This window comes from Lemur catta, chromosome 11 (genome assembly GCF_020740605.2).
Source record: "Lemur catta isolate mLemCat1 chromosome 11, mLemCat1.pri, whole genome shotgun sequence".
Lineage (NCBI taxonomy): Eukaryota > Metazoa > Chordata > Mammalia > Primates > Lemuridae > Lemur > Lemur catta.
Genome location: NC_059138.1, coordinates 75,749,145 through 75,776,303, shown reverse-complemented (window position 1 = coordinate 75,776,303; position 27,159 = coordinate 75,749,145). Strand labels below are relative to the sequence as shown.

General features: G+C 41.1%; 1 protein-coding gene across 4 annotated transcripts in view; it reads left to right on the top strand.

The window, feature by feature from the left end:
* Positions 1-27,159, top strand: part of SCRN1 (secernin 1) — a 63,595-nt gene that overhangs the window by 8,242 nt on the left and 28,194 nt on the right. For 2 of the 4 annotated variants that reach the window (XM_045564220.1, XM_045564219.1), the window contains exons 1-3: positions 10,125-10,236; positions 14,130-14,289; positions 25,935-26,116. In XM_045564220.1, coding sequence (XP_045420176.1) covers positions 10,175-10,236; positions 14,130-14,289; positions 25,935-26,116 — 404 coding nt within the window. In that variant the 5' untranslated portion in view covers positions 10,125-10,174. Of the gene's footprint in view, positions 1-10,124; positions 10,237-13,328; positions 13,492-14,129; positions 14,290-25,934; positions 26,117-27,159 lie in introns of those variants that run through there. The other 2 variants (XM_045564222.1, XM_045564221.1) reach the window with 2 other exon arrangements.

Below are 27,159 nucleotides of genomic sequence, written 5' to 3'. Positions count from 1 at the left end.
GATGATTTCTCTGCTGATGCTTATTTAATTCATGCAGAACTCATCTATCCAGCTTCTTTACCTTGGCAATTTGTTTCAAATGGTCCAATATTGTTGGAATAGTACCGGCAAGCCTTGCTGCTAATTCACACGTAGGTTGAGATGGATTTGCTTCCCCTATAACTTTCAGGTCATCATTATCCTCTTTGGTCTCAGGTTGCCCCAAGTGGCTCATTTTCAAGACTAAAATCACCAGAATGGAACCTTTCAGACCACTGACGTACTGTGCGTTCATTAGCCACATCCTTCCCAAATACTTTGTTGATATTTTTAAGCTGTCTGCGCTGCATCAGTTCCATGATGGAACTCATATTCAAAATAACATGAATTTTTGACTTATCCTTGGTTTCACAAAAATTGCTCTAAAAAAAAAAATTTGAAACATAATCACAAGCCAAAATGTGCATTTGAAACACTGAGGATGTACCTTCACAATAAAAATAAAACAGGAAGTGTCAAAGTGAAATGTCAGAGATATCAACTGTCAAACTTAGTATTTAAGGAAACTGGACATTTCATACTTAATAAACTTAAATAAATATCAAATCACATTAATGGGAAAGATCAGAATATGCATTGTACTGTTTAGATGGGAAAGGAGGACAGATGGTGGGAATAGGAAGGTCATCATTCAAAATAACCTGGCCAAATTAGTGACACAACGGCAGCAGTGTCAAAAAATAAGAACAGAAGGAAATGAAAGGACCTTAGATGTGGTTTGCTCATTACCTCCCAGATATTTCCCACAGAAAATGCTTTGGCACCTGACCACGTGGCTGCCTATTTCAAACACATTCTCCTTCCCTTCTCTCCATTATCATTACAATCCCAGAACCCTGTTCTTTAAGAACAAGTTAAGGGAACAAACATTTCTTGAGTGTGTCTCTATTCCAGACACTTTGCATATATTATCTCATTTAATTCCCACAACTGTACATGTTGACATCATGACCCCATTTTACAGATGAGGAACTTTGCAAGCAGAGGAACAGCATCCAGAATATGGGTCTATCTGACTTTCTTAAAAAGACATAATGTAACTTCTTAGGGTGATTATCCTGACTATACATGTCTAACCTATAGTCATTAATGTGATGCAAGTCATTTTCTTTCTTTCCTTATATTACTATGAAAGATGGAAAATTGTCTTCCGACCAGCCATGTATAGGAAAACGTCTTCCTTACAACGAACCTGATCTGACTATATTTTTCTAATTTGCTAGTTTGAGTGAAAAATGAATCCTACTTAAGTTGTTTATCTGCTCCTTCCTGCATTTGAAAAAAAATTGTTGTATCCAGAAATGGATGCCATTCAATTAATCTCTCCTATTTTTTCACTTTAAAATCTCTAAAAGCGTTCTTACGTTATAGATGTGCATGCAACCTCCATTGTAAAAAAGTGGAATCATATTTTAGATGTGCCAGAGAGATGGGCATAGAATAGCTAAGTGTGGTGGAGTTTTTGTAGGTGGTCCTTGAATTCAGATGTGTTCCAACATTGAATGTATACAAAATAATGAGATGTGTATCTGAGCCATTATTTTTCAAGTATATAAGAATTATGTTGTCATTGAATACATACAAATTCATTGACAGTGTTACTAAATTCATAACATATTTTTCCCGATGAACTATGACTGTTATGTGGGAGTGTCCATGGAAAATTTTTTGACATTAAAAAAATTGGGAAATATCAGATAAGAATATTTTGCATTATAGAGAAATTCTGGAGTGACTTGAAGAATACTTTTGTAAAGTGATCAGTTACCTATGAATAAAGGTAGATTTTGAAGCACAACATTCCATTGAACTACAGAAAACAACATTTCCTTAGTTACTACTCTGTCACATAGATTAAGACAGACATTTTGCTTTAATTCATATTTCTTATTATGGTCATACCTTGCAAATGAGGCAGAATCAGATGTGGCCAAAAGGTAAAATTAGTTAATTTGCCATGGTTGAGCTGTGGGGTTCTCCCCCAACCCCAAGTCTCTGCCCTATGACAGGGCTGTATTTATTAGCAGCAATGAATTGGACAACAGATTATTTTTATTGCAACTCTTCCTTTTTTTAAAAAAAAATATTTTCATTACAAATTCTACATTTTCATGTGGAAAATTTGAAAGTGCCTGAATATATAAAGGTTAGGAAATTGCCTGGAATTCTATGATCCAGAGATACTATTACTCTTAAAATTTTTGTTGCATTTCCTTATGATCTTTTTGCATCTATCTTGATAATGTACATAATTTGGATGATGCCATATATACATTTGTGTGATCTCTTTTCATTTCATCAGTTTTTCCCTGTGTATTTATGTATCTCCAGCTTTTCATGGTATGCGTAGACAGCCAATTATATATCATAAACATGCTTTGCATTGTTTTTCGGTTCTTATGATCATCCACATGGCTGTATCTGCTATGTGAGAGGGAACGTACCAGTAGTCGTCCGTTACATTATCAGGAGTTACGGTCAAGTTGAGTAGTCATTAATTTCCTGGGATTTTGTTTTTTCAGTTTTTAAATAGATGCTCTTTTCATTTTCCTATCTGTAATCTAATCACCTAAACTGCAGTATTTTTTGGAATGGAATAACAAATAAGTTTGTGATAATTTCAGTCATTAAGAAAAACAAGTATTCAAAGACTGGTTCTCATCATGTCCTAGTGATTTAGAAACAGTGAGTGGGTATCACACACCAGTCTACACTCTCTGTGTCAAAATCACCTGGATGTTTGTTAAAAATATTCTTCCTATGATCTCAGGTTGGCCCTGCAGAATCAGAACCTCTGAGGAGGGGGTGTCTAGGAATCTGCCATTTGAGCAAGCTCCCCAGAGCATTTTGATGCATGGCCAAATTTGAATACCATGGACTGATCCACAGCATGGGAGTACTGATTTTGTTGATCTTTTTCTCTCATTGAAGATGAAATATAGATGCATCCCTCTTCAGTTGTTCAACAAACATTTATGGAGATCTTATTATGTGCCAGTCTCCATGCTGGATGCCAAGGAAATAAGGATTTGCATGAGTCCTTGCCCTCCTGGGGCTCCAAGTCCAATGAGCAGACATGTTTTGAAACTTGAGGAAAAGAAATAAAGCAAAGTTAGAGGGAACTGGGGCTGTCCTCTTCCCCTGGTGCATGAACATACCAAGCCAATCTAAGATCCCTCCCTATCCTTCCTACCACAGTATTCCTCAGGAAGATATCCGAGTCCCCAAATAAGTTACTCACAAGTAGAAACTCCAAAACATTCTTTATATTAGATCAGCCCAGTGCTATCTCTAACCTTTAAAGAATTTTAAACATCTTATCATGGGCTTTACTTTTTAAAAGTTATTTATTACAGAAAATTTCAAGCATCTACAAAAGTAAAGAGAATAGTAGTGTAAACTTCATATACTCATCACCCAGCTTTAACATACTTATTTCTTTTTCTTTCTTTCTTTTTTTTTTCCTAGACAGGGTCTTGCTCTGTCATCCTAGGCTGGAGTGCAGTGGCATGATCATAGCTCACTGCAGCCTTGAATTCCTGGGCTCAAGGGATCCTCCTGCCTCATCCTGCTAAGTAGCTAGTACTACAGGTGTGCACCACAACACCGAACTAATTTTTAAAAAAATTTTCTGTAAAGATGGGGTCTCGCTATTGGCTGGGCTGGTCTCAAACTTCTGGCCTCAAGTGGTCCTCCTGCCTCAGCCTAACAATTTTTGTTTCATAGCCAGTCTTGTTTCATCCAAGCTTTCACCCTTTCTCCCCACCTTGCGTTACTTTCATTAGATCATTTTGCATGGAGATATTTCAGTATGAATCTCTAAAAGATATGGGCTCTTTTTATAGACATAACCATAGTACCATGATCATATCTAGGACATTAACAATCATTCCTTAATATCATCAAATATCCGATGAGTGTTCATATTACTCCAATTGTCTTATAAAATTTTTGTATAATGTATTTAAATCAGGATCTAAATGAGTTCTGTTCATTGCAATTGGTTGATATATCTCTTAGATAACTTTGTCTCTTAATCTTTCTTTTTTCGTGCAGTTTTTGTTGTTGTTGTTTTTGAAAAAATCAGCTTTGTCCTATAGAGTTTCCCGTAATCTGGATTTTGCTGGTCACATCTCCATGGTGTCATTTGTATTCCCTGTTAGGTGATTCCCTGTTAGGTTAGATCTAGAGATTTGTCTCTTTAACTACATTTTAGTTACACTTTGGGACATGAGTGTGTATGCTATGCCAGGTGCAAACCATTTGTAAGAGTGTGAAGGAGGACAGTAGAGACTGGTGCAGACCTGGCAAGTGCATCGCCGTTGAGTAGTAGGAAGAAAGTGACCACAGTGCCACTGTGAACAGCCACAGTGCTGGGTGCTTTCCACATGTCTAATGTAAACCCGAGTGCTATGTTTTGTATGGGAGGTTAGTCCCATTTCCAAAGGAGGAAACTGGCTCAGCGTTAGTGGGTAGAGTCAGGATGGGAACTAGGGTCTGCGTGTCTTTCTCTTGCACCTAGACACATGCGGCTGCAGGGCTAGGCAGCCATCGTGAGTGAGTACACTGCACCCTGGCTTCCATGTCAGGGAGTGGAGGGGTTTGTGGGGAGCCTGGGCCCCATGAAGAGGAGCCACTACCCAACTTCAGTCTTGCTGTCATGTAGGAATGTGGACTCACCATTGCCAGATCTTTGAGTTTGCAGCAGAAGCCAAATATCTGAATGTCTATGGGAAATCTCTAGAGACTGAAACATTGCCAATTCAGATTTCTAAAAAACACCATCTAGGGCAACACTCCAGGCCAAACCATACAAAGCTGCAGCCTGCCACCCTGTGCCACACCACGCTGCTGGGAAGTGTGTCAGCTAAAGACTGGCACTGCACACCACAGAGTTAACTGCTAGAGGTAGGTACTGCCCTTGGAATTAGAGAAAGTGAATGTTAAGCATCTCTTAAAAGCCATGAGGGGCCAACGAAGCTAATCTTGAAAAGATGAAAGAGCGTTTAGACACTTCAAGGAGAAAGGCAAATTTCGCAAGTCTGAACAGGTAGACTTTGATAAAGGGATAGCTTTCATCAGGTATACTTCTCTTGTTCTCATGACAGTTGAGTTCTTCCTGTGTCTCAGATGGTATTCTGAGCTCTTTGTAAGTACTTTCAGTATCATCTCATTTGAATCTTTCTGCAACCCGGGGAAGAATGAACTAACTACCTCTCATTATCTCTGTTATATAAAGGCTTAGCAGAGTGACAGGGCTAAGATTTGAACTCAGGTAGGCTCTAAAGCCTGTTTATTTATGCAATACCCTATGTGGTCATTCCTCCATTAGATAGCTCCCCATTCAAAGCATCAAATATTACTAACAGGAGCTGTAATTCACTGGCTGTGGAGTCCTAAAGCTTTATGCTCTACTGTCTTGAACTTTCAATGAAACACTTGGTAGAATCTTTCAGGCAGAGCTTGATGAGTCTGAGATAATTTTTATATCTATGACTTTCATCTGCTGGCATTTACATCCCAATTTTTAGTTAGAGAATGCCTTTCCCAAACACTTCATTTATTTCAATAGCAGATATACTTAAGAAAAATCAATTTATAAATGAGTATCATTTGGCCTATTTTCAGTTCAGTAGGAATGGCAATAATTTTAAAGACAAATTGATTAATAAAGAATATGATAATTTCTTCTTTGCTTTTCTGGAATGTGGTGATTCACAGACATTGAATTTAAACTTAACTTGGTTTGCTCAGCAAAGCAGGCAGCGTGCAGAGTAGAGAAGCCTGGCTGGACACGTGGGTTTTATTCTTTGTGTAAGCGAAGGCAGTCTGTCATAGTTATTTGCAAGACAGTTAATAAGCCTGTAGCCTTCATAGACAGTCATTTTCTTCCTTGCCGGCAATTCAAGCCTTTCTGATTACTGGGAAAGGGGACTGATGAGGGACACTGTAGCATCATTAAGATAAAGGGGCAGGGCAGTCTGGCAGTCATGCAAAGAAAATCCTTGCCTGGGCTCAGAGCATTCACGCCTTCAGTAACTGCTCACTGAACTTGAGGACAAAGATCTTTTCTCCCACACAGCTTCCTCCCTCCTTGTCTAGACATTCTGTAAATGGTCTCCTAGTTACAGGAGTACAATCCTCCGGTCCCACAAGCGTGAACTCAAGCCTCCTGCCACCAGTGAAATGGTGAATGCTGGTAGGCACAGCTCCTTTGCAGTGAGCTCCAGGGAAGCACTGATACCGTGTTCCCAGGAGGAAGTCACGAATCCTGAGAGAAGTTTGTAAGGAGGACGATGGTGGTTAGAAACTGAGCTTAGGGTTACTTTACCATAGACAGTGGCACAATATCTAATGCTGCGTGGTCTCGTATGGTAGCCTCTGGCCACATGTGGCTATGTAATTTTTTTAATTTTTGTTTTTAATTGTGGTGAAACACATATAACATAAAATTTACTGTCTTAGCCAATTTTTTTGTTTTCGTTTTGTTTTTGGAGATGAGATCTTGCTCTGTCACACAGATTGGAGAACCGTGTGGCACACTCATAGCTCACTGCAGCCTCGTATTCCTGGGCTCCAGTGATCTTCCTGCCTCAGCCTCCTGAGTAGCTGGGACTATAGTTGTGCACCACCATGCCCCACTAATTTTTTTATTTTTATTTTTTAGAGAAGGGGTCTCACTATGTTGCCCAGGCTGGTCTCAAACTCCTGGCCTTAAGCGATCCTCCCACTCAGCCTCTCCAGTAGCCGAAATTATAGGTGCGAGTCACTGCTCCTAGCTCTTTAGGTATTTTTACTTGTACAGTTAAGTAGTGTTAAATACATTCACGTTGCTGTGCAGCTGATCTCCAGAACTTTCTTTTCTTGCAAAACTAAAATTCTGTACCCATTAAACAGCTCCTATTTCCCTCTCCTCCCAGTCCCTGGCAACCAGCATTCTACTTTCTATTTCTTTGAATTTGGCTGCCCTAGGTACCTTATATAAGTGAAATCATACAGTGTTTCTGTTTTTTGTGACTGGCTTATTTCGCTTAGCATATGTTGGCTGTCTAATTTTAAATTAATTAAAAATTTGTTTCCTTAGTTGCACTAGCCACACTTCAAGTACTCAATGGCCCCATCTGGCTAGTGGCCGCTGTACTGGATGGTGCAGAGAGAGACGGTTTTCCTCATCCTAGAAAGTTCTATTGGACGGGGCTGCTCCAAAGGAAAACTGGTAGTTTATACTGAGAACTGACTAAAGAGGGGGACTAAAGAGGTAGAGAAAATACTAGATATTTTTTCATACCCTGCCAGCTAATGAATAACTGGACTTCTTTTCTCCACCACAAAAATGATACCAGCTACCTGTTTTAATATTTACAACTTGCGTCCTAACTTAACCTCCGGTCTTTTAAATCCCCTCTCCTCCAATAGCATGCAACATTAAAAATAATTTCAGTTAGAAAGCTTAGAGAACATAAATATACAGTACAGACTACAGAAAAATGTACTTTAAAATATTCTTAACACGGACTTCTTAGGAAATGCCTGTCAGCTTAACTATCTATGGGAGTTAAATTGGAGTGTTTCATTAATTAGAACTGTTAGTTGATTGTTAACCTGGCAAGCATCCTAACTGGTATTTGCCACAAAGAAGCCTTATTCAGTAGACCTGCCCTTTAAGCCTACTGCTTTTAAAGCTTTTTCGTTGAGACGCACAGCGAGAGAAATATTGTGTCTTAACCTAGTACATACACACATTTACGTGTGTATGTACTAGGTTAAGTACAAACCTAAAATTAGAGTTTCTTGTATCAATACTTACCCTTACTATGTGAGGTGCATGTATTCTTCCTAAAAATGATTTTCTAAAAAAATATTCTTATCCACTAAATTGATTTCATAACCCATCAAAGGGCTACAACATACAGGTTGGAAAATGCTGCTTTGGACGTACCTGCATTCAGTTTCAGGCCTACAGCAAAACACTGCAGCCCTCACCTCCACCTCTGGGTCCCCCAGCTCAGAAAACAGCTCTAGAATTATGCCTCAAAACAAGCAAGTTTTTTAAAAAGCTATCAATCATGGCTTTATTTCTTGGTGAGCTCTGTTCACTGATTTTAATGCTGGTTTAAGTTGAATGTGTTTATGATAGAAAATCCGTTATCCAAATGATTATATTCTGCTTTTCAAAGCCAAATACAAGCAGTTAAATTTTTTCATGCTATAAATTTTCTTATTAGCCTGTGTTATTGGGAGTTAGTTGAATGTTAGGGTTTTTTTTTTGGTGTGTGTAGGAGAATATACAATGCTGTATAAGGTTATAAAGGAAAAGGAGAAAAATCTTAAAGTCAATTTCTTATGTCATGCATAAACAACACTTCATAAAAATTCTGTAAACAAAGATATGAAAATGTATGTTGTAAACAGTATATATAGGAGGTAACTTGTCAGATTTTTTCTTTTTTAGTGTGAATATCTGGTATGGTAGCCAATATTTTGACCAATAATAGGAACAGAATTGAGTTCTTTGAACCACTTTCAGAGGGATTTCATCTCAGGGCCATGAGAGAACTGGTTTCCAGATTGGCCAGTGCTTCTTTTCCTAAGGGGACAACTGTAGGAGACTCACTCACTATTTGTGTGAATAAGAGTAAGGAAAATTTGTGTACTCTTTGAGTAATTCTGAATTGGGCAGGCTGCAAAAAAGGTGAAAGCAGGTATCAGAGAATAACTATAATAATGCAGAATAAAAAACATTTCATCTTAGCTCTAACTCAAATAAGACTTTGCCACTTTTGAAATTTCAGATGTGTCAGGATACAGAAGTAGAACCAAAATTTTTCTTTTTCTTTTCTTTTCTTTTCTTTTCTTTTTCTTTCTTTCTTTTTTTTTTTTTTTTGACAGAGTCTCGCTGTGTCACCCTGGTTAGAGTGCTGTGGCATCATCATAGCTCACTGCAACCTCAAACTCTTGGGCTCAAGTGATCCTCCTGCCTCAGTCTCCAGAGTACCTGGGACTAAAGGTGTATGCTGCAATGACTGGCTAGTTTTTCTATTTTCAGTAGAGACCGGGTCCTGCTCTTACTCAGGCTGGTCTTGAACTCCTGAGCTCAAGCAATCCTCTCTCCTTGGCCTCTCAGAGTGCTAGGATTACAGGCATGAGGCCTGGCCCCAAATTTTTCTTTAAAATAAAATTCCTAAATTGGTAATCTCCCCTGGGTTTATTTTTAAAATCCTTTTTGGGATTACATAAGTAAAAATACTTATAGGAAGGTTGGCAATTAAAGGAAAAGATGAAAAAGCAAGAAATTTCATTGCCAGGCTGCCACTGTTAATATTTTGGGCACATTTCCTGGGCAAATATTTGGGCAAAGTCTTTTCTATGTATATTTTTACATAGTTGAGATAATTCATTTTGACCTCCCCCAACTATTTCTCCATGCAATTAAAAACTCTCCACAAATACATATTTAATGGGTTTATAGTATGCCACCATATAGATGTGGCAGACATTTTTAGCCATTTCTCTGATTCTAGATGAATAAGTTTCAGTGAGTTTTTCACCTGTATGAATACCACTGTGACAAACACTTCTGTGCACACGTCCCACCTGTATTCCTGATCATTTCCTTAGGGTGGATTCACAGAAACTGAATCACCTGTCATCCGTTCATTTCCATCTACTGTGTGCTCTCCTCTCTATCACAGCCAGCTTCTTTGAAGTTCTCTATATGAACTCTCCCCCTTTCCTACCTAAAACCTGGCTTCAAAGCCTTCAGGGCTTTTGTTTTTATTATGGGATGGACACTAAGGTCCTTGACGTGATTTTCAAGACCCAACGTGGACCTGCCCCTCCAAACCACTTTCTCTGGCCTCAGTCGCACTGGCTCTAACTCACTGGCTCCTCACCCCTTCCCCAGCCACAGGGCCTGCATGTCCTCTCTGGAACAGTGTCCCTCCCCACATCTGTGTTTCTTTTGTGGAATAGGAAGTGAGATATCTGCTTAGAGGAGGTGGGCGGAGCTTTGAGGAAAAGTGAAAGTATCAAAAATTCATTTAGAAGACAGAGAAAGGAATTGACCAGACAAGTTCACAATGGATTTCCAGATAACAAGGAGGCCCACTTTCGTGGTATATTCAGAGTGTGGATTATGAAATGTACATCAAGAGAAATGGAATTGACATGCAGAGCTGGGATCACCTTTAGCTACTGGTAAAAAGGGCTCACTTAATCTAAGTCAGCCTGGTGGGTTCAGTAGCTGCTTCCTAATGTTTGTTTGCTACAGTTCTCTGGAGGTGTCCTGCCTCTTCTTTGCTGATGCAGTTTATATGGATGATAGCACATTTTGTCATTAGTATTAGTGGAGGATTTCACAAATAAATACTTTCGGGATCACTGGAAGCCTTGATGTGAAAATCTTCATTTCTGGGTTTCTTTGGAAAACTGTATTGATGCCCTGTCCAATAGAATTCCTACTAGTTACATGTGGCTATTTAAATGTAAACTAATGGAAGTTTGAATAAAACTGGAAATATAATTTCTTAATCATACTAACTATACTTCAATAGCCACATGAGGCTGGTGGTCACCATATTGGACAGTGGAGACAGAACATTTTTATCATTGTAGAAAATACTTTTGGAATTTTCTCATAAAGCACTGATCCAGAGAGTTGAAAAGAATCCACTTAAGTCATGTCTCAGGCTAGTAAGTGCATAGAATGGTGATTCAGGAAAAATAAATGGACAATGTAGCCTGGGCTAGTTTGCTACTGTTTTCGATGCACAGTTTGCTAGTTCATCTAGCTTTTTTTTTTTTAAATTTATGTAAATGTTAAAATTCTGCTCCCTTTTGGCATTTCCAGTCATTCACAAAATTCACTGGAAAAGCCATGTACTCCTGGGCTTCTGTTGCCTATATCCTTGTCATGGTCAAGTTGACCCCGATGACTTGCTGACCAAGCAGATGCCCCTGGCTGAAGAATAGGGGCTTGGCAAAAACTCTGTGGGCTTTATTTATTTTCTATAGATAAACCTCATAAATGCAAGACTGATGGATTCCTACCATTTTTAAGGATCCAATAAGCAAGGTTCTGATTCTAGATGAGACACTGGGTCTTTTAAAATGGCCAGGCAATGGGGAAGGAAGGGACCCGCATGACGTATGGGAGGCTCACGCACAGGGAAGTCATCCTTTCCCACCTTGTCCTCTTCTGGGTCTTGTAGTTTCATTGACTCTGCCAGTAATTCCTCCCACACTCCAATTCTAGGAACCCTCCATGAAGGCATTTTATTTTATACTTAATTCTAGGTCTTTCTTGCACATACAGATTATTTATTTATCTCTCTCTACCCCTCAAGTCTGAAGATAAAGCCATTTTTGTGAAAATGGAAAAGGTTAAAAGGCCAAAGAACTGGAGGCTTTTTATCTTCCTGGCTTTTCTTTCTCACAGATGGGAGGGGTGATGTTTTAGTGACCTAGGAGGGAATAATTTTCCGAGTTGTGGGGGCTCCCCTATTTCTCTGCCCCCTGGGGAGGGCCTGCCACGAGCAATGCGAGGGAAGAACTCCCGCAGCCCAGGGTGTGCTGTGCAGACTAACCTGCAGTAGCCTGAGTGTAGACAAAGCATTGTGATCCCTCACAAAGATGCTTCTAAACATAGAATATTGCTGACTCAGTGATTCGGTAACTTCCCTAGTTAGGAATGAGCAAGTTGTTTTTGATTGGCTTGCTTAACAGAAATTTTTAGATGTTCTGTTTTAACAGTTCAGACCCAAATAAAATATCTTACACTTACGCAGCCTCCACAGTTTGCAAAAATATGTTCTCAAGCATCATTTTATTTGATACTTATGATGAACCTGTGGGCTGGGGAAAACATTGGCAGAAGGGGAAAGCTGGGCTCAGAGAGGTAAAGTGACGTGCCCAAGGTCCCACAGCTAGTAGGTGGTAGAACTGAATTTTGAATCCCAGTCTAGTGTTTTTCTGAGAACATTGCTTTACTTCTCATTTATATTTTGGACTCATAAAACACATTGAAGCTGGATAACTGATGACACAAATACAATAGTTGATACAACAGATCACATTTGTTGAGTGCCTCTAATGCCAGGGGTTGGGGGAAGGGGCTACTATAGTTGGATGGCGTGGCTCCTGCCCTCAGGGAGCTTTCTTTGAAACAGGTGAAGAAATATACTTAAATCAACAAATGTACATTATTTTAGAACAACATGGGTGGGTTAGTGCTTGTGCATGCTAGATAAATGACAGTCTTTTATAGAAGTCTTCCTTAAAGAAAGGGGTTTTGATTCGGTCCTGAAAGATATGGACAAAGACTAAGGGAAGGGCATTCAAGCCACGTGCAGAGGCATGGTGGTAGAAAAGAGAGTTGTAGAGAGTCAACTTCAGTTTGGTGGATTATTAAGAAACAAGAAAAGAGCACTTTATTGAAAATCTACCCTGCATAAGACACTGTGTAGAGCTGGTGTTACCATGGTGAGCAGAAGAGACATGGTTCCGGCTTTCATATTGCTTAGACTTTGGGGGGAGACACTAATTGTTGATTGTCAGTAACAAAATGCACAAATATTTCTGATTCTGATTGTTACCATAAAGGAAACAGGACAGGATTCGATGAGAGCGTGTAGTACAGTGACATAAATTAGAGTGACATTTGAGCCCATATGTGAAGAGTTGGAGTTAACTAGGCGAATAGTTTTGGTGTAGGGAACAGGGAAAGGAAGGCTCAGGAAAATGGGCAGAGCATGTGCAGAGGGCCGGGGATACTGAGGAACTACAAAAAGGCCGGTGTGCTGGAGTTGTGAGAGTGCAGGGGTGAGTGGTGTGTGGTGAGGCTGGGCAGGGGGCACAAGCTTGCCGGGACTGGTCTTTATTCTAAGAGCCGTGGGAAACCTCTGAAGTATTTTAAGCACAGATGACATGATCAAATCTTCCTTATGAAAAGATCACTTTGCTGCAATGTGCAGAATGTTTGGGAGGGGTAATAAGAGAGGTTTTGGAGCAACCCCTTAGGAGGCTACTGCAGTGGTCCAGGCTAGAGATGACAGTGGCTTGGTGCAGGGTGGTGGCAGTGGAGATGGAAGGAAGTAGGTGCTTTCTATTAGAGATTTAGAAGATTGAATCTAAGGGCTTGGTGACATGTTAGATAATGGAGAAGAAGGAGGTAAGGACGGTTCCTGAGTCCCAGTTGCTCCAATGGGATGGACCTGGCCCCTGAGATAGGGAACCTTGGAAAGGGAAGAAGAAGATGGAATCAGCTTTGGATATCAGGCAGGCAGTAGGGTCTCTGGGTCAGAAGCTCAAGGTGCGAACTGAGCTGGAATTAAATGTGTAGGTCATTGGTACATAACTGACAAGGGAAGCTCTGGGCGTGGATGGATTCTCCCAGAGGGAAATGGCATCAAATGAGGAAAGAAGGATCAAGCAATGAGGATGCACACTGGCCAGGTATGTGAGAACAAGCCAGCCCAGGAGCTGCTGGAGAGGTGGGAGGAAAACCAGAAGGTGCTTGAGTGTTAATGTCATTGAGGTGGAGTAAAAATATTTAAAAACAAAACAAAACAAAACAAAACAAAAGGGGGCATCTTTCAGTATATCTCTAGACCGGTTTCCTCATCACACCCCAAAATCTATTATGTGGCAGCCATGCATCTCTAGATCCAAGGCTCTTGTGTTGTTGCTGTAACAAGGTGTATTTATTCATTCATTTATTGCTGTGACAGATTGCAGAGTGTGTGTGTGTGTGTGTGTGCATGTGTGTGTGTGCCTGTGTGTGTCTTCTGCCTGGAACAATAACCTCCTCTCCTTTCTCCCACATCACTGCACTTTTGGCTGCTACTGTGGTTTGTTGCAAATTCGAGCTCATTTAATCCCACAGAGTACTAAACAATATCTGGTCTCAGTGGCTCTGTGGTTCTACTCTGGGCACCCCACCTTCATTTGCCAGCTGGGATCTCTTAATGAGCTAACTGCGCACAGTTCAATAGTAAAACGATTTTAGCTGGTGAAATATGTTGGAAGAACTCACTGTTGGGGTGTTTCATGTTAGGCCTGCTTCCATTCTCTCTCTGGCCTTCTCTTTTCAGGATGGCTGGAGCTCCTCCAAGTTACTGTTTTGTGGCCTTCCCGCCGCGTGCTAAGAATGGTCTGGTGGTATTTGGGAAAAATTCAGCCCGGCCCAGAGACGAAGTGCAGGAGGTTGTGTATTTTGCCGCTGCTGATCACGAACCAGAGAGCAAGGTTGAGGTAAGTCGTGCATTGCAGGCTCTCGAGTCACACTGACTCTCTCTTTCTGGCTTTGCCACCAGCACACTGTAACTTCTTTCTTGGAAGCCTACTAGTGAGAATTGTCACGTTGGTTCTGCTGGTTCCCGTTTCCATTCAGATTTGCTCATGGCCTTAAAAACAAAGTCACATGGAGAATTCTATTCACACTGCTGTGGCTCTTGTTTTATGATTAAGTAAAATGTTTACATGGTTCTAAAGTCAAATTAAAAAAACCAAGATATATTCATGGAAGTCTAGCTTCTATCCTTGTTTTTCTTACTCCATTTCCTTTTTCCCTATAGGTAATTATATTTTGGAAGATATTTGGTTTATCCTTCCATTTAAAAATTATGTATTTATAAAATAAATTACACACACATGCATATTCATCCTGGTTCCTTTCCTCCTTTCTTAGATTAATAGCAGCATGCCATGCACACTTTTCACTACTTTGCATTTTTCAACTAAAAACATATCTTGGAGATCACTCCATACAGTACACACAAGTAGTCTTCATTCCTCATATAGATCTGTGTAGTGCTTCATTCTATGGATGTACTACAGTTTAATCAGTCCCATATTCCTGCGGGACTTTGGGGTTGTTTTCCAGTCTTTTGCTATTACAATATTGCTGAAAAGAATAATAGCCTTATACATCTATCACAATATCTGGTCTTGGTTTATACATTTTCATCATGTTAAAAATTATCAATAAATTCCTATTCTGAGTACTTTAAAAATGCTATTATTTTTTCAGCATTTCTTTGGGATAGATGCCTAGAAATGGAATTGCTGGGTCACAAGGTGAACAAATATCTAATTTTGTTAGATATTGTTAAATTTCCTTCTATAGGTGGCATACCATTTTGCATTCCCATCAGCACTGGATGACAATGCCTGTTTCTCTGTATTCCCAGCATGTGTTGTTAAACTTTCATGATGGCTATTTTGTGTTAATTTTACATTCTGTTATTTTTCTAAATTCTTTTCTTGGTTATGTCAGCTTTTATAATTGATCCCCTTGGGTTTTCTAGGTACATTGTTATGTCACCTGCAAATAGGAGATTGTTTTATTGTTCTTACATATTGTCTGATTGCTTTGGCTTATATCTTGGGTTCCACGTTAAATAGTAGTGGACATAGTAGGTATCTCTGCTTTTGTGCCTGACCTGAATGGGGCTGCCTCTAGTGCTTCCCCATTAAGTAAGATGCTTGCTTTGAGACTGAGATTTATATAGTTTTATATGTTAAAAAGTATATGTAAACTGGTGCAGTGGTATGTACCTGTAGTCCCAGCTACTTGGGAGGCTGAGGCAGGAGGATCACTTGAGCCTAGGAGCTGGAGGCCAGTCTGAGCAACATAGTGAGATCCTGTCTGTAAACAAACAAAAAAAAGTATAAATGAGTTTCTATTTTGAATGTTTAAAAAACAACAACTAAGGAATAGGTATTAAATTTTGTTGAGAGTCCTTTCAGTGATTATAGAGATAATCACCTAATTTTTCTTTCTATTTATATGGTAATTGAACCATCTTTGCATTCATGGAGTAACCTTGGTTATGGTATATTTATTTAAATTGTGTGTGTGTGTCTTTAAATGGTAGTTTGTTAAAGGATGAAAGGATGAAGTATTTGGAGAAAAATTTGGGCTGTTAAAAATTTTCTCTTTCTGCTCTTTCTGCTGACATAACCCCTACTCCTTGGTATTCTGTGGTTTGCAAAATAAACAAATTTTCTGATGATCATGCTCAGTTTTAAATGGGTATTTGTTAATGTGTATTTTATTTTCTTATCTGAATCTTAAATCACTGGTTCTGTTTCAGTCCGTTAAAAGTAATAATCAGCACCAAAGAGCAGCAGAACTCTATGAGGAGCTGCTTATTTCAGATGAATTTAACACAGGCACTGAGGTGAGCAGGCAGGGTTGAGCGTGACCGGACCCGGGCTGTCTGTGGATGGGGCGGTGGCAAACTGTTTCCCACAGACCTTTCACCAGAACCACTTGCCTCTCTCTTTGAGCCACTCACTTAGCTCAAGCCCCTTAACTTTAGTGGGACTTGCCTTCTGTACAGGTGAAGAGGAATGCTAGGTTCTCTGGGGGCATGTTAGGTTTTAAATGGGTATTCACGTATTACTGAATATCCATGCCATTTGGGTCTGCATGTTTCTCTTTTTTCCTGAAACAGAGTGGACTCTGTGGATGAAGTCTGCTGCTTTGAGTTGTTACTGACCTTCCCTGTTTGTCTTCCCTGATTATTTCTATCTTTTTTCCCCCAAGAGACACACAAACTGAAATAAAACTTTGATTTTCACGTGGACAGATTGGAATTCCCACAACTGGGGGTTCCCGTCCCACATGCACTTCTTAGAATGTGGAGAAGGCACTCCTGCCCCAGAAGGGGGAGGGGGAGGTCTGTGCCCTTCACCCTGCCATGAATCTTGGTGACGACTTATGATTGCTCTGACCAGCGGAGCATGGCAGAAGTGGTGCCGTGTGACTTCCAAGGCTGGGCCATGAAAGTATGCAGCTTCCACTGTCCCTCTCTCTCCCGGGACTCCAGCCCTAGGAACCCAGGTATTCATCATGCTGGGAGGAACCCAAGCTAGCCACGTACAGAGACTACAGCGGGCCCACACAGAGAACTCAGGTTCCCCACCTGACGGCAGTATGAACTGCCAGACGTGTGAGTGAGTGACCTTTCAGGTGATTCCAAGCCCCAAACACTGGAGTAGAGACACACTGTCCCTGCCGTTTGCTGTCCAAATCCATGACCATTTGGTTAAGTAGCCACAGTAACTCATCACACAAAGCCATTTATGAACACGTCTGAAATAAATATTTTAGAAAAGTTTGTTTTCTTTTTTGGAGGGTAGGCTAAATAACTCAATATTTTACTCTGATGGTTACAGTTATTTTAGGAAATAGATGAGATTCCTTTTACTAGTTAACCCATGGTATATTATTACTCAAATACACTGTAGAGTAAATCATATTCCCCTTGCGTAAATAAATGCAGTTTGATATATGCCATAATTAATCTCTAAGGCAGCTCTGACCTCTTTTCTGAGTTCCATATCTGTGTTTGGAGCAACCTCTGTGCATTTCTGCATGCATGTCCTATGGGTGACATAACCTCACAGGTCAAAACCCAAATTTGTTTTCCCCAGCTCATTTGCCCCTGTTGCTCTAACAGCATCATTGTCTGCCATGTAGTTTATGCTAGAAACCAGGGGGAAATGTGACCCTCATTTCCTGCCCATCCCAGATGCTCAGGGACAGTTGTTCCCGAGTCCTGCTGCTTCCTCCCCTGTGTCCCCATCTCTCCCCCACTGCTCTTGTCTCATTCAGACCGACCCTATCTCCCTTCTGCTATAATATTCCTATTGGTCCCCTGTCTTTTTCTCTAGGATTCTTCTCCTGGCAGGGTTACCAGAATTTTCTTTCCAGAACTCAGCTCTGTCACTGCCTTGTTGAAAAATGTTTGGTATTGTTCACAGGATGAGAGTCCAGGCTGATTTGCATGCCATTCAGCATTCTTCCCAACTGGCACCCTGTTTGCTTTCCCTTTCTTTTCTTCTCTTTCTTTCTTTTCTTTTCTATTTTAAATTAATAAACTATTTTTTTAGAGCAGTTTTATGTTTACGGAAAAATGAACAGAAGGTACAGAGAGTTCCCATATACTTCATCGCCTGCCTCCCAGTTTCCGCTATTACTAACCTCTTGCAAAGTGTGTACATTTGTTACAATTGATGAGCCAATATGGGTACAGTATTATTAACTAAAGTCCATAGTTTACACTGTGTTGCATATTCTAGGGGTTTTGACAGATGCACAGTGACATGTTCCATCATTATAGTATCATAGAGAATATTTTTAATGCCTGAAAAATTCTCTGTGCTTTGCCTATTCACCTCTCCCACCCCCACCCCTGGAAACCACTGATCTTTTTACTCTCTCCATAGTTTGGCCTTTTCTAAAATGTCATAAAGTTGGAATCATACAGTATGTAGCCTTTTCAGACTGACTTATTTTACTTAGTAAATATGCATTTAAGGTTCCTTCATTTCTTATCCAGGCATAGTAATACGTTACTTTTTATAACTGAACAATATTCCATTGTCTGCATGTACCAGTGTATTCGTCCATTCACCTACTGAAGGACATCTTGGTTGACTCTGAAGTTTGGCAGTTGTGAATAAAGCTGCTATAAACATTTGTGTGCAGATTTTTATATAGACATAAACTTTCAACTCATTATACTTTTTAATGTAATTTTACATTTTGAATACGTAACATGTTTATGTAGTTCAAAGATTAAATGATATTAAAAAGGTTCACAGTAAGAAGTCTTTCTCCTTACTTGTCCATATCTACTCTGATTCCCATCCTATATAACCCTTTTCATAATTTCTTGCATACCCTTCCACAGTTTTATGCAAATACAAAGAAATGAATATCTAGCCTTATTTTCTTTTTTTCCACAAATGTAGCACATTATATAGAGTATTTTTAAACTTGATTTTTTAAAATATATAATTTCAAATTTCAAACAGAAGGTCTCTAATTTGCTTTTCTCATTTAACATTTTCTAAAGATTTTTCTATATCTGTTCACAGTGATTATCCTTATTTATTTATTATTTTTACAGCTGCATGGTAATCCATTGTGGAGATGTGCCACAATTTACTTAATTTGTCCTCCATTGGTGGACACTTGGACTATTTCCAGTATTTTGCTAGTCCAGAAAGTGCAGCTGGGAAGAGCCTGTGCACATGTCATTTTGTACATGTACATGTGTGTAGCCTGGGATGTGCTTCCAGATGTAGCATCACTGGGCCATAGGGTAAAACTTTTGTCATAACTGACCTCCATAAGAGATGTACAGTTTCCTGCTGACTTTTCTACCCTCATTCTTAGTTGTTCTCTCTCAGCTTGCTCCCTGGGCCCCAGCTACACAGAGCTGCTTGCTGTTTCTTTAACAAACAACACCTGCATTTTTCTCTGCATTTGCTCCTTCTATCCTTTGCCAAGAATCTCTGTCCTCTCCCCTCCTCTCATCTACCTGGTAGACTCCTATGCATCCTCCAAGGCCTCAGCACCAATATCCCCTCCTCCCTCTAGCTTGCCACTCCTGTGTGAACATGTGACTCTTTATGCTTGTCCTTCCACAATAAATCATCACCTGAAACTAGGGGGATGAGTTCTTCCCGGGAGTAGGGGTCTCGGGCTCTTGCCCTGCCTTCCTCTTTACAGATCCTTGGAACTTTGAGCCTCTCTGAGACTCAGTTTCCTCATTTTCTGATAGAGATCATAATACCCACCCTACCTGCATTACAGGGCTTTTGTGAGACTTGTGTGAACCAATGCATGAACGCACCTTGTCAACTCTAAGGAGAACATTGTGTAGAGAGAAACTTTTTCCTCCCCTCCCCTCTCCTCCCCTCCCGTCTCCTTTCCTCCCCTCCCCTCTCCTCTCCTCTCCTCTTTCTCTTTTCTTTTTCACTAGTGTTGAAAGATTTTTTGACCCTGGGTCTCGTTCCCAAACTCTTATCTTTAGCACGTGCTTCTGAATCTGCTTTTGAAACTCGCTCTTATCCCTTTAATTCCCTTACAGTTACACCTATCTCTACCCCCTGTTCTTGTCTCAGGTACAGAGTGATGGGTTCTTTTGCATACTTGGGCCTGTGAGCCACAATTACTATCATGTACCTTTCATATTAGTGCTTGTTAAAATACAGACTTTTTTGTGTAACTATGAAGAGTGAAAACTTTCCATAAAAACCCATCTATTCCTCAGCGATTCCATGGCATTTAAAACACAAGTAGAAACGTCATACTTGAGTGCTGAGGCCCCAGGAACTCATCTTCTGAGAATATAACCATGTGCTAAAAGTCACCCTGGCTGCTCATCCGCCCACCCACCTTGGTCCACCCACCCACCCCTCTTCCTCCGTTTGGGCCGTCCTGTCCCCATCGTCTGCCGTGTGTGAAGTTCGCTTCGCTCGAGCTTGGAAGAATAAGTAAGATCCTCCAGCTCAGAGTTCCCCAGTTTCCAAAATGACACTGGACGTTTTTGTCAGCTGTGCAGTTGGCAGATTGGAACATCATAACTATATTCTTTAGTCTTTCCCATGTGGATTCTGGCCTTTCAACAACTTCTCTTTTGATTGTGGAGGAGGATGGATATGTATATGTACATTTTTGAAAGCCCCTCTCTCCTCTTTGAGGATGCTGTAGCACCGTCCATCACAGAGCGCATCTCAACTTTACCTCAATTCCTGCTCCTTCCTCTAGGTAGGGGTGTTGAAGAAGCAGATGGATAACTTCCTGGGTTATGATGTTCTCCACATGTTTGTGTTTGTCTGTCTGTCTGTCTGTGTATGTGTACATGCATGCCCACGGACGGTATAGGCCTGTTTGTATATGGTTGAACTTTCTATTTAGGAAAAAATTAATCCAACATTAGAATATTGTTCCAGAGAAACAATGGATTTCGGCTAACATTTGCAATATTTATACTTGGTGCCCAAGAGGCTAATTATACCACAATTTATGGAGACAGAATTCTTGATAAAGTTAGATATGACACATAATATTTTTTGAAAGTCTGTTATTTTTCAGTAATAAATCATCTCATCTCCATTGTTTCCCTGCTTTGAAGTTTAAAGTCTTTGTTGTTTCCTTTTTTGTTTTTTTGAAAGCTAGGTTTAATTTATGTCTGTTTTCTATAACATGAAGTGCTGTATGGATTCAGTGTCCTCAACGAGTTTATGTAACTTTCATGATCCGGGGCAGGCTCCTGGTAGTTCATTTCCCTCTTTTTAACCAATGAAAATATTTACAAGAAGAATAAAAATTACCAATTAATGATGGCTGGTAGCATTGTTAGTAAAATTGTCCAGATGGAGGCTGTATTTGTGGTGTGTGGGGTATGTACGTGTATGGGGGTGGGGTCTGAATTTTAATTCTGAAGGTTATTTCGTACAATAGGAAAGCACAAGTGATTCTACAATCAGAGAGAGCTGAGCCAAGCTCCATGGCTGCTGGGCAGATTGTATGCTCTGCTTTCTGTCTGCTTTTCTATTTTCTTTTCTTCCGCCCCAGAAGCAGGAGTCCTCAGACTGGTATGGAGTCAGGAGTATCTCCCTCACTTCCATGAGAGAGTGGCTCAGCAGAGGGCTTCCTTCCTTCCATAATGTCCACTTTCCAAAACGTATTTCTGACCTCAGGCCTGTGCATTGCCCACCCTCAAAGATCTTAAAGCTTCAGGGAAACAAAAAGCAGTGCTTCTAAAATATGGTTGAGTTTGTAGCCCTCTGATCTCAACACCTTCTTTTGTCTTTATTTAGACTCATATGAACCTTAAGGACACATTTTCTAAAACCAGTCACATAGTTGCAAGACAGTGGGGTAAAAAAAAAATTAAAAACAAACAAGCTGGTTGCGGTGTTGTGCACCTGTAGTCCCAGCTACTTGGGAGGCTGAGGCGGGAGGATCACTTGCACCCAGGAGTTTGAGGCCAGCCTGGGCAACATAGCAAGACCCCATCTAAAATATATATATATATATATATTTAAGTATATATATATATTGTATATATATAATTTAAAAACAAATAAAAACTCTTCAGTGATAATTAGCAGTGCTGCCTTAGAGTTGCAAATTTTCTAAAACTAAAAGCATTTCCCCTAAAGGCTCCCATTTTCCCTGCCATTTTCCCCCACCCTGACAAGTCTGGCTGACTCATCAACTCGTCTCACAATGGTTTTCACTGGTGGTGCCAGGGTTGTGTTCACCATCTGAGTACAGTCGGACAGGCACAATGGTTGCATTTCATTAATTGAAACGTCCATTGTGTGAGCGTCTCTATTCCCCCTTTCACTGGGCTAGATCCAGAAATAGTGCGTGCTGGAATGTGGATGGGGCAGGCGACGGCATGAAGCTGATCTTGCTTTTCATTTTCGACACGATCACACAAAATAAGGAAGGGCTTGCTCTGCGGAAGAGTTGCTTTTGTCTTTGTCTCTGGGGTCTTTTCCAGGCTGGTCTTTTCTGTCTTCCAGCCGGGGGTGGGGGGGTGCGGCTACCTGAGAGAGCAGCAAGCTCAGGACCGGCAGTTCCTTTAAATCCCCATGATCAGCACTGGGCAACGCTGACATTTAAAACTACGCCTCACCACTGCTCTCCTCTCTGGGCGTTTTTACATTGTTACATGGCTTTGACACCCAGAAGTCGCACTGGCTGACAGATTTGTATTATAAAAGGCTTGGTGGGAGCAGCCATGGGGCAGCAAGACCAATTGCTCATCTGTTTCCACCGCTCACTGTAACAGCTTCATGACTCAAGATCATGACTGCAATCAAGAATCATCTCTGTGAAGATCCATCTTTTAAATGGTGAACACTTCCTTTTTTCTTTTGTTTTTCTAATAGAAATTTTGGCTAGGAATTTTGACTTGGGGAACTAAATTGGTTTTGCCACACTGAAACAAGAATTCAGGTGGTGTTTGGATATTTTTCCCTGATGAAACCTCCTGGATCCCACTTCTCTGTTCCTTACTAATGTGGCAATTGCAAAGGTTGGTGGATTTTATTTAAAAAAAAAAAAATGATTGCCTGTGGAGTTCATGTTCTAGATGGCTGACTTTACAAAGTTTAGCTAATCACCTCTTGTGTAAATGTTCCTTGTTTTGTGAGATTTGCTCCCAAAGTGGGATTTTAAATAACAAATCTATGTGAGACAAGTGCGTTTATTCCCTCCCCCCCACCGCATGTGATTAGCCAGCTTTAAAACACAATGGAGCTGCGTGAGTGGCAGTCACAGAAGGGCCCTTGTTAGTCCCGATGATCTGTGGTGCGTGACAAGGATGCCACAGGGGGCATAGAGGGGAGTCTGGCTGCATCAGCTTTCAGTCTCATGCTTGGGAGGGGCCGATGTGGCCCATCTGGCTATGCGGGGATCCCCTTCCTTCCTCATCATTCTGAGTTTGGCCTGAAAAGTGTCAAGTTGGCTGCATATGTTTTGAACTCCCACAAAGACCATCTGGTCTTTTTGATTCCATTGTCAACACTGTCAGGCAGTCCTTATTGAGTCTTGCAGTTTGGTGTCTCAGTGTCATCACAGTCACTCTCCCAAACGGTACAGTGAGGACCTCTCTGGACCATGAGCACACCTTTGACGTCACCATTTCTGTCTTTTCTCTGGCTCTTAGCTCTGTCTGGAATACCTTGATGTCTGGCCCAGTTTTCAAGATCAACTCAAGTGCCACCTGCTTGATAAAGCCTCTAGCCACTTGGATGTGTTTCCTCTTTTCCTTGGACCTTGTAATTTCTCCATCCAAAAAAAGATTTATTGATGCCTAGTGTGTACTAGATCTGGGATATGTCAGTGAACTAAACAACAAAGATATCTCCCTCATGGAGCATGCATTCTAGTGGGAGGAGATGGCATACGTAAACCGTACATGTAATGAAGCAGTTGGTTAGAAGGGGAGAAATGGAATGGAATGGGAAAAAGAAAAAGCAGAGCAGGCTAGGGTGGATAGGACGGGCAAGGTGGGAGGAGGGGGAAGATGCTGTAAGTATGAAGTAGGCAGGGTCAGTGACACTCACGGGAGCTGGTCTGGCAGGCACAGTAAGTTGTGTGTGTGCCTTCTTCTTCCTCCCCAACAGAAAGGACAGGGACTGGGTGTCCTCACTGATTTTCTGCCAGCAGCAGTTAGCACAAAATGCCTTGAATATAGTTGGTGCTCCATAAATAATTGGCAAAATGGCAATGAGTGTATAAAAATGAATTTGAGGACAAAATCCTGCATTTCCTATTTTTATTTTTTCCTGCTTTTTTTTTTTTTACAAACTTTATAATAAATAATCTATGTTTAAGAAGCTGAGATTCCCTCCCTATTTACTCATTCTTTCTAAGATAAAATTTGTCACTGGTGCTCAGTGGGGACAGGGGTTTTGGAAAGTGTCAATGCCTGGACTACTTTTTTATGTAGAAAAATGTAATCTTAAGATATAAACTTAAATTCCAGTTAGAAGAGCACAGAGAAGCATAGTTTGATTAGGGCTTTAGCCACCTTTTTGCTCTACAAGAATCATTTTTTAAAAATAAATAGCCGTTGGGAACTGCGTCGGGGAAAACATCTCAAGAGTGCGTTTTATTATTCATTTGCTATGAAAACTAAAGGGTCTCTTGACAACTTCCAGACTTCATTGGCTTTCAGTTTACAAATATTTATCAAGTGAAATGACATCATCCCTGTGCGGAGCAGCACCTAACATGAAGGATGCAGATACAGAAGTCACCTGACCAATGAGCATGTGCCGCATGCTGTCAGCTCTTACCTGAGGTTTGGAGATTTATGGGAAATCAATGCAGAATAACTCTCCAGGCTGCATTCAGTTGATATAGCTGGGTCTTGAATAAAAAAAAAAAAAAAATCTAAGACTGCAGTAGCTTTCAGCTGCCCCATTTAAAATGTAAATGACTGCTGCAGCTGATAAAATCCTCCCTTGAGAGCTCAAGAGCTCTGCCTAACTTAGAGCATTGAACCCCATACTGCATCCGCCACACAAAGGGTGTGTCGTAGGCTGATAGAATGTCAGAGGCAGGAGGCCCCTCTGGATAACCTAGCTGTGTGGTTTTCCAACTGCTCCAGCCCAGTCCCCTGCCGTGGGCCACAGTGTGGGGAGGGTACAGGCAAGAAGAGGCGGGCAAGGTTCTGAGGGGTCCCCCACCCTGGACCCCTGCCTCTTCCTCCTTTAGATGCAACACGCTTTGACCAGTTTTACTGTGTTTATGCTTCTGTCTAAGAGTTTGTGTGAAGGAAGGGTTCTGAGGTTTAAAAATACTTTTAAGTTTCATCCAAATTAGCTCCCTCGTTTTCCAGGTGAAGACGCAGCATCCGGAGAAGGTAAGGCATCGACTCTGAGTGGTGTGTGCCGCGGCTCTGACAGCAGGCAGAGTGCGCCTCTGTGGGGCTGTGTCCTTCCGTGTCTGCCTCACTGGCCTGGGGTGAGAATCAAATGGGACACAGGAAAGCACAATGCATTAATATAAGAGAGCATACATTGTAACGCAGCAGTTAAGTGTAAATGTTATTATCATGCTCTCTTTCCCACCACTAGAGCAATCATGTAGGTTGTCAAACTTGTTCCAGGAAGCCCTAGGGATCATCTCAGGGCTCAGAGACCTGCCTTCTTCACTCAAAGCATCTTCCCTCTGGTATGCTTTCTATGCTAGGCTTCTAGGTAACGTTTCTTTTGAAGATAGGGCTCCTAAGTAGCTGTGTTTGCTTGAAACGAGGGCAGCCATCTGTGCCTATCGAAACAAGCAGGCACGGGATGTTTGGGGCAACGACTGGCTGAATACCTGGTTCAGGATGATCGCCACATCACGTAAGCACTAGGAATAGACTGGCTTGAACCAGAGACACTGAACTCACCATGGAGAGATTAAGCTGCATTGAGACTCGGGGTGTCTTTTCAATCGGGGTGTTCCCAAGGCCTTTTACTTCTTGGCTCTGTTTGGGACTGATGCTATGGTTCAGTGGAAGTACCAAGGTGGACACTAAGTGGTACCTGACAGGTGATGGCGCTTTTTTCCTGTCGTTGTTTTTTAGTGCACTTACATTGCCATCGACCAGGTCCCGAGGACGCATGCCGTAGTGATAAGCAGACCGGCCTGGCTGTGGGGGGCAGAAATGGGAGCCAATGAACACGGAGTGTGCATAGCCAATGAGGCCGTCAGCGCCCGGGAGCCAGCTGCCGAGACGGAAGCCCTGCTGGGGATGGATCTGGTCAGGTACTGCACGGCGATTCTGTGAAACAACTGCCCAGAAAGTGTTGGAAATGGAGACAGGGTTTATTTTCCCCAGACCTCTTGTTTTATGACATAATTCTCCCAAAGATGATGTGTGCCTTTTGATATAAACTTTGAGATAATAGCAAAAAGGAATAGATCATAATGGAGTATTATCATCAATAAAAAGAAATCAAGTACAGATACACACTACAACATGGTGATCTTGAAAACATCACACCGAGTGAGAGAAGCCAGGCACAGAGGGTCACCTATTGCATGATTCTGTTCATGTGAAATACACAGAACAGGCAAATCCACGGGGGCAGAAAGTAGTTAGTAGTTGCCTGGGGTTGGGGTGAGGGTGGAGGAATGGGGAGTGATTCCTCATGGGTGTGGGGTTTCTTTTTGGGGTGTTGAAAATGTTCTAAACTTAGATTGTGCTGATGGTTGCACAACTTTGTGAATAAACACCAATAAAAAATATTAAAAAAATAAAATATAAGAGAAAAAACAACTGAGATCACTTCCCTCCTTTCTCCTCTACATCTCAGTTGTCTTTTCTTCCTGCCTCTCCTCTCCCAGCCACTATGTACCAGGAGGGATGAGCTGTGTCAGCGGGTTGCAGAAGGGCCTTTGCTCACTCCTGTCACAAGCTCCAGAAACTGTGTGGCTGGCACATAACGGGTGATCAATAACTGAATTTTGAATGAATGACTGAAGTAGAGGGTGGGATAGAACAAAACGACATTCTGAAATGGCTTTCTTTTTTCTGAAATAATGAAGTGGAATAGAATCACGACCTAGTTTGAAGAGGTCTTGGATTTCAGTGTGGATACACCAAGTTATATTACCTCTCTGGGTCACCCTCATTTTTTCAATATGAGATCTAGATTTTGTGACCTTCAAAGAACCTCCCAAAGCTAATGCCCTAGAAAAAGGAATAGGGGTTTGACATTGGTTTTACAGGGGAAATTGCCCATTTAGACAGATTCCTCTGCAACCCACCCTTCTGCCAGACGAGGGAGAGGTCTGATCCGGACCCT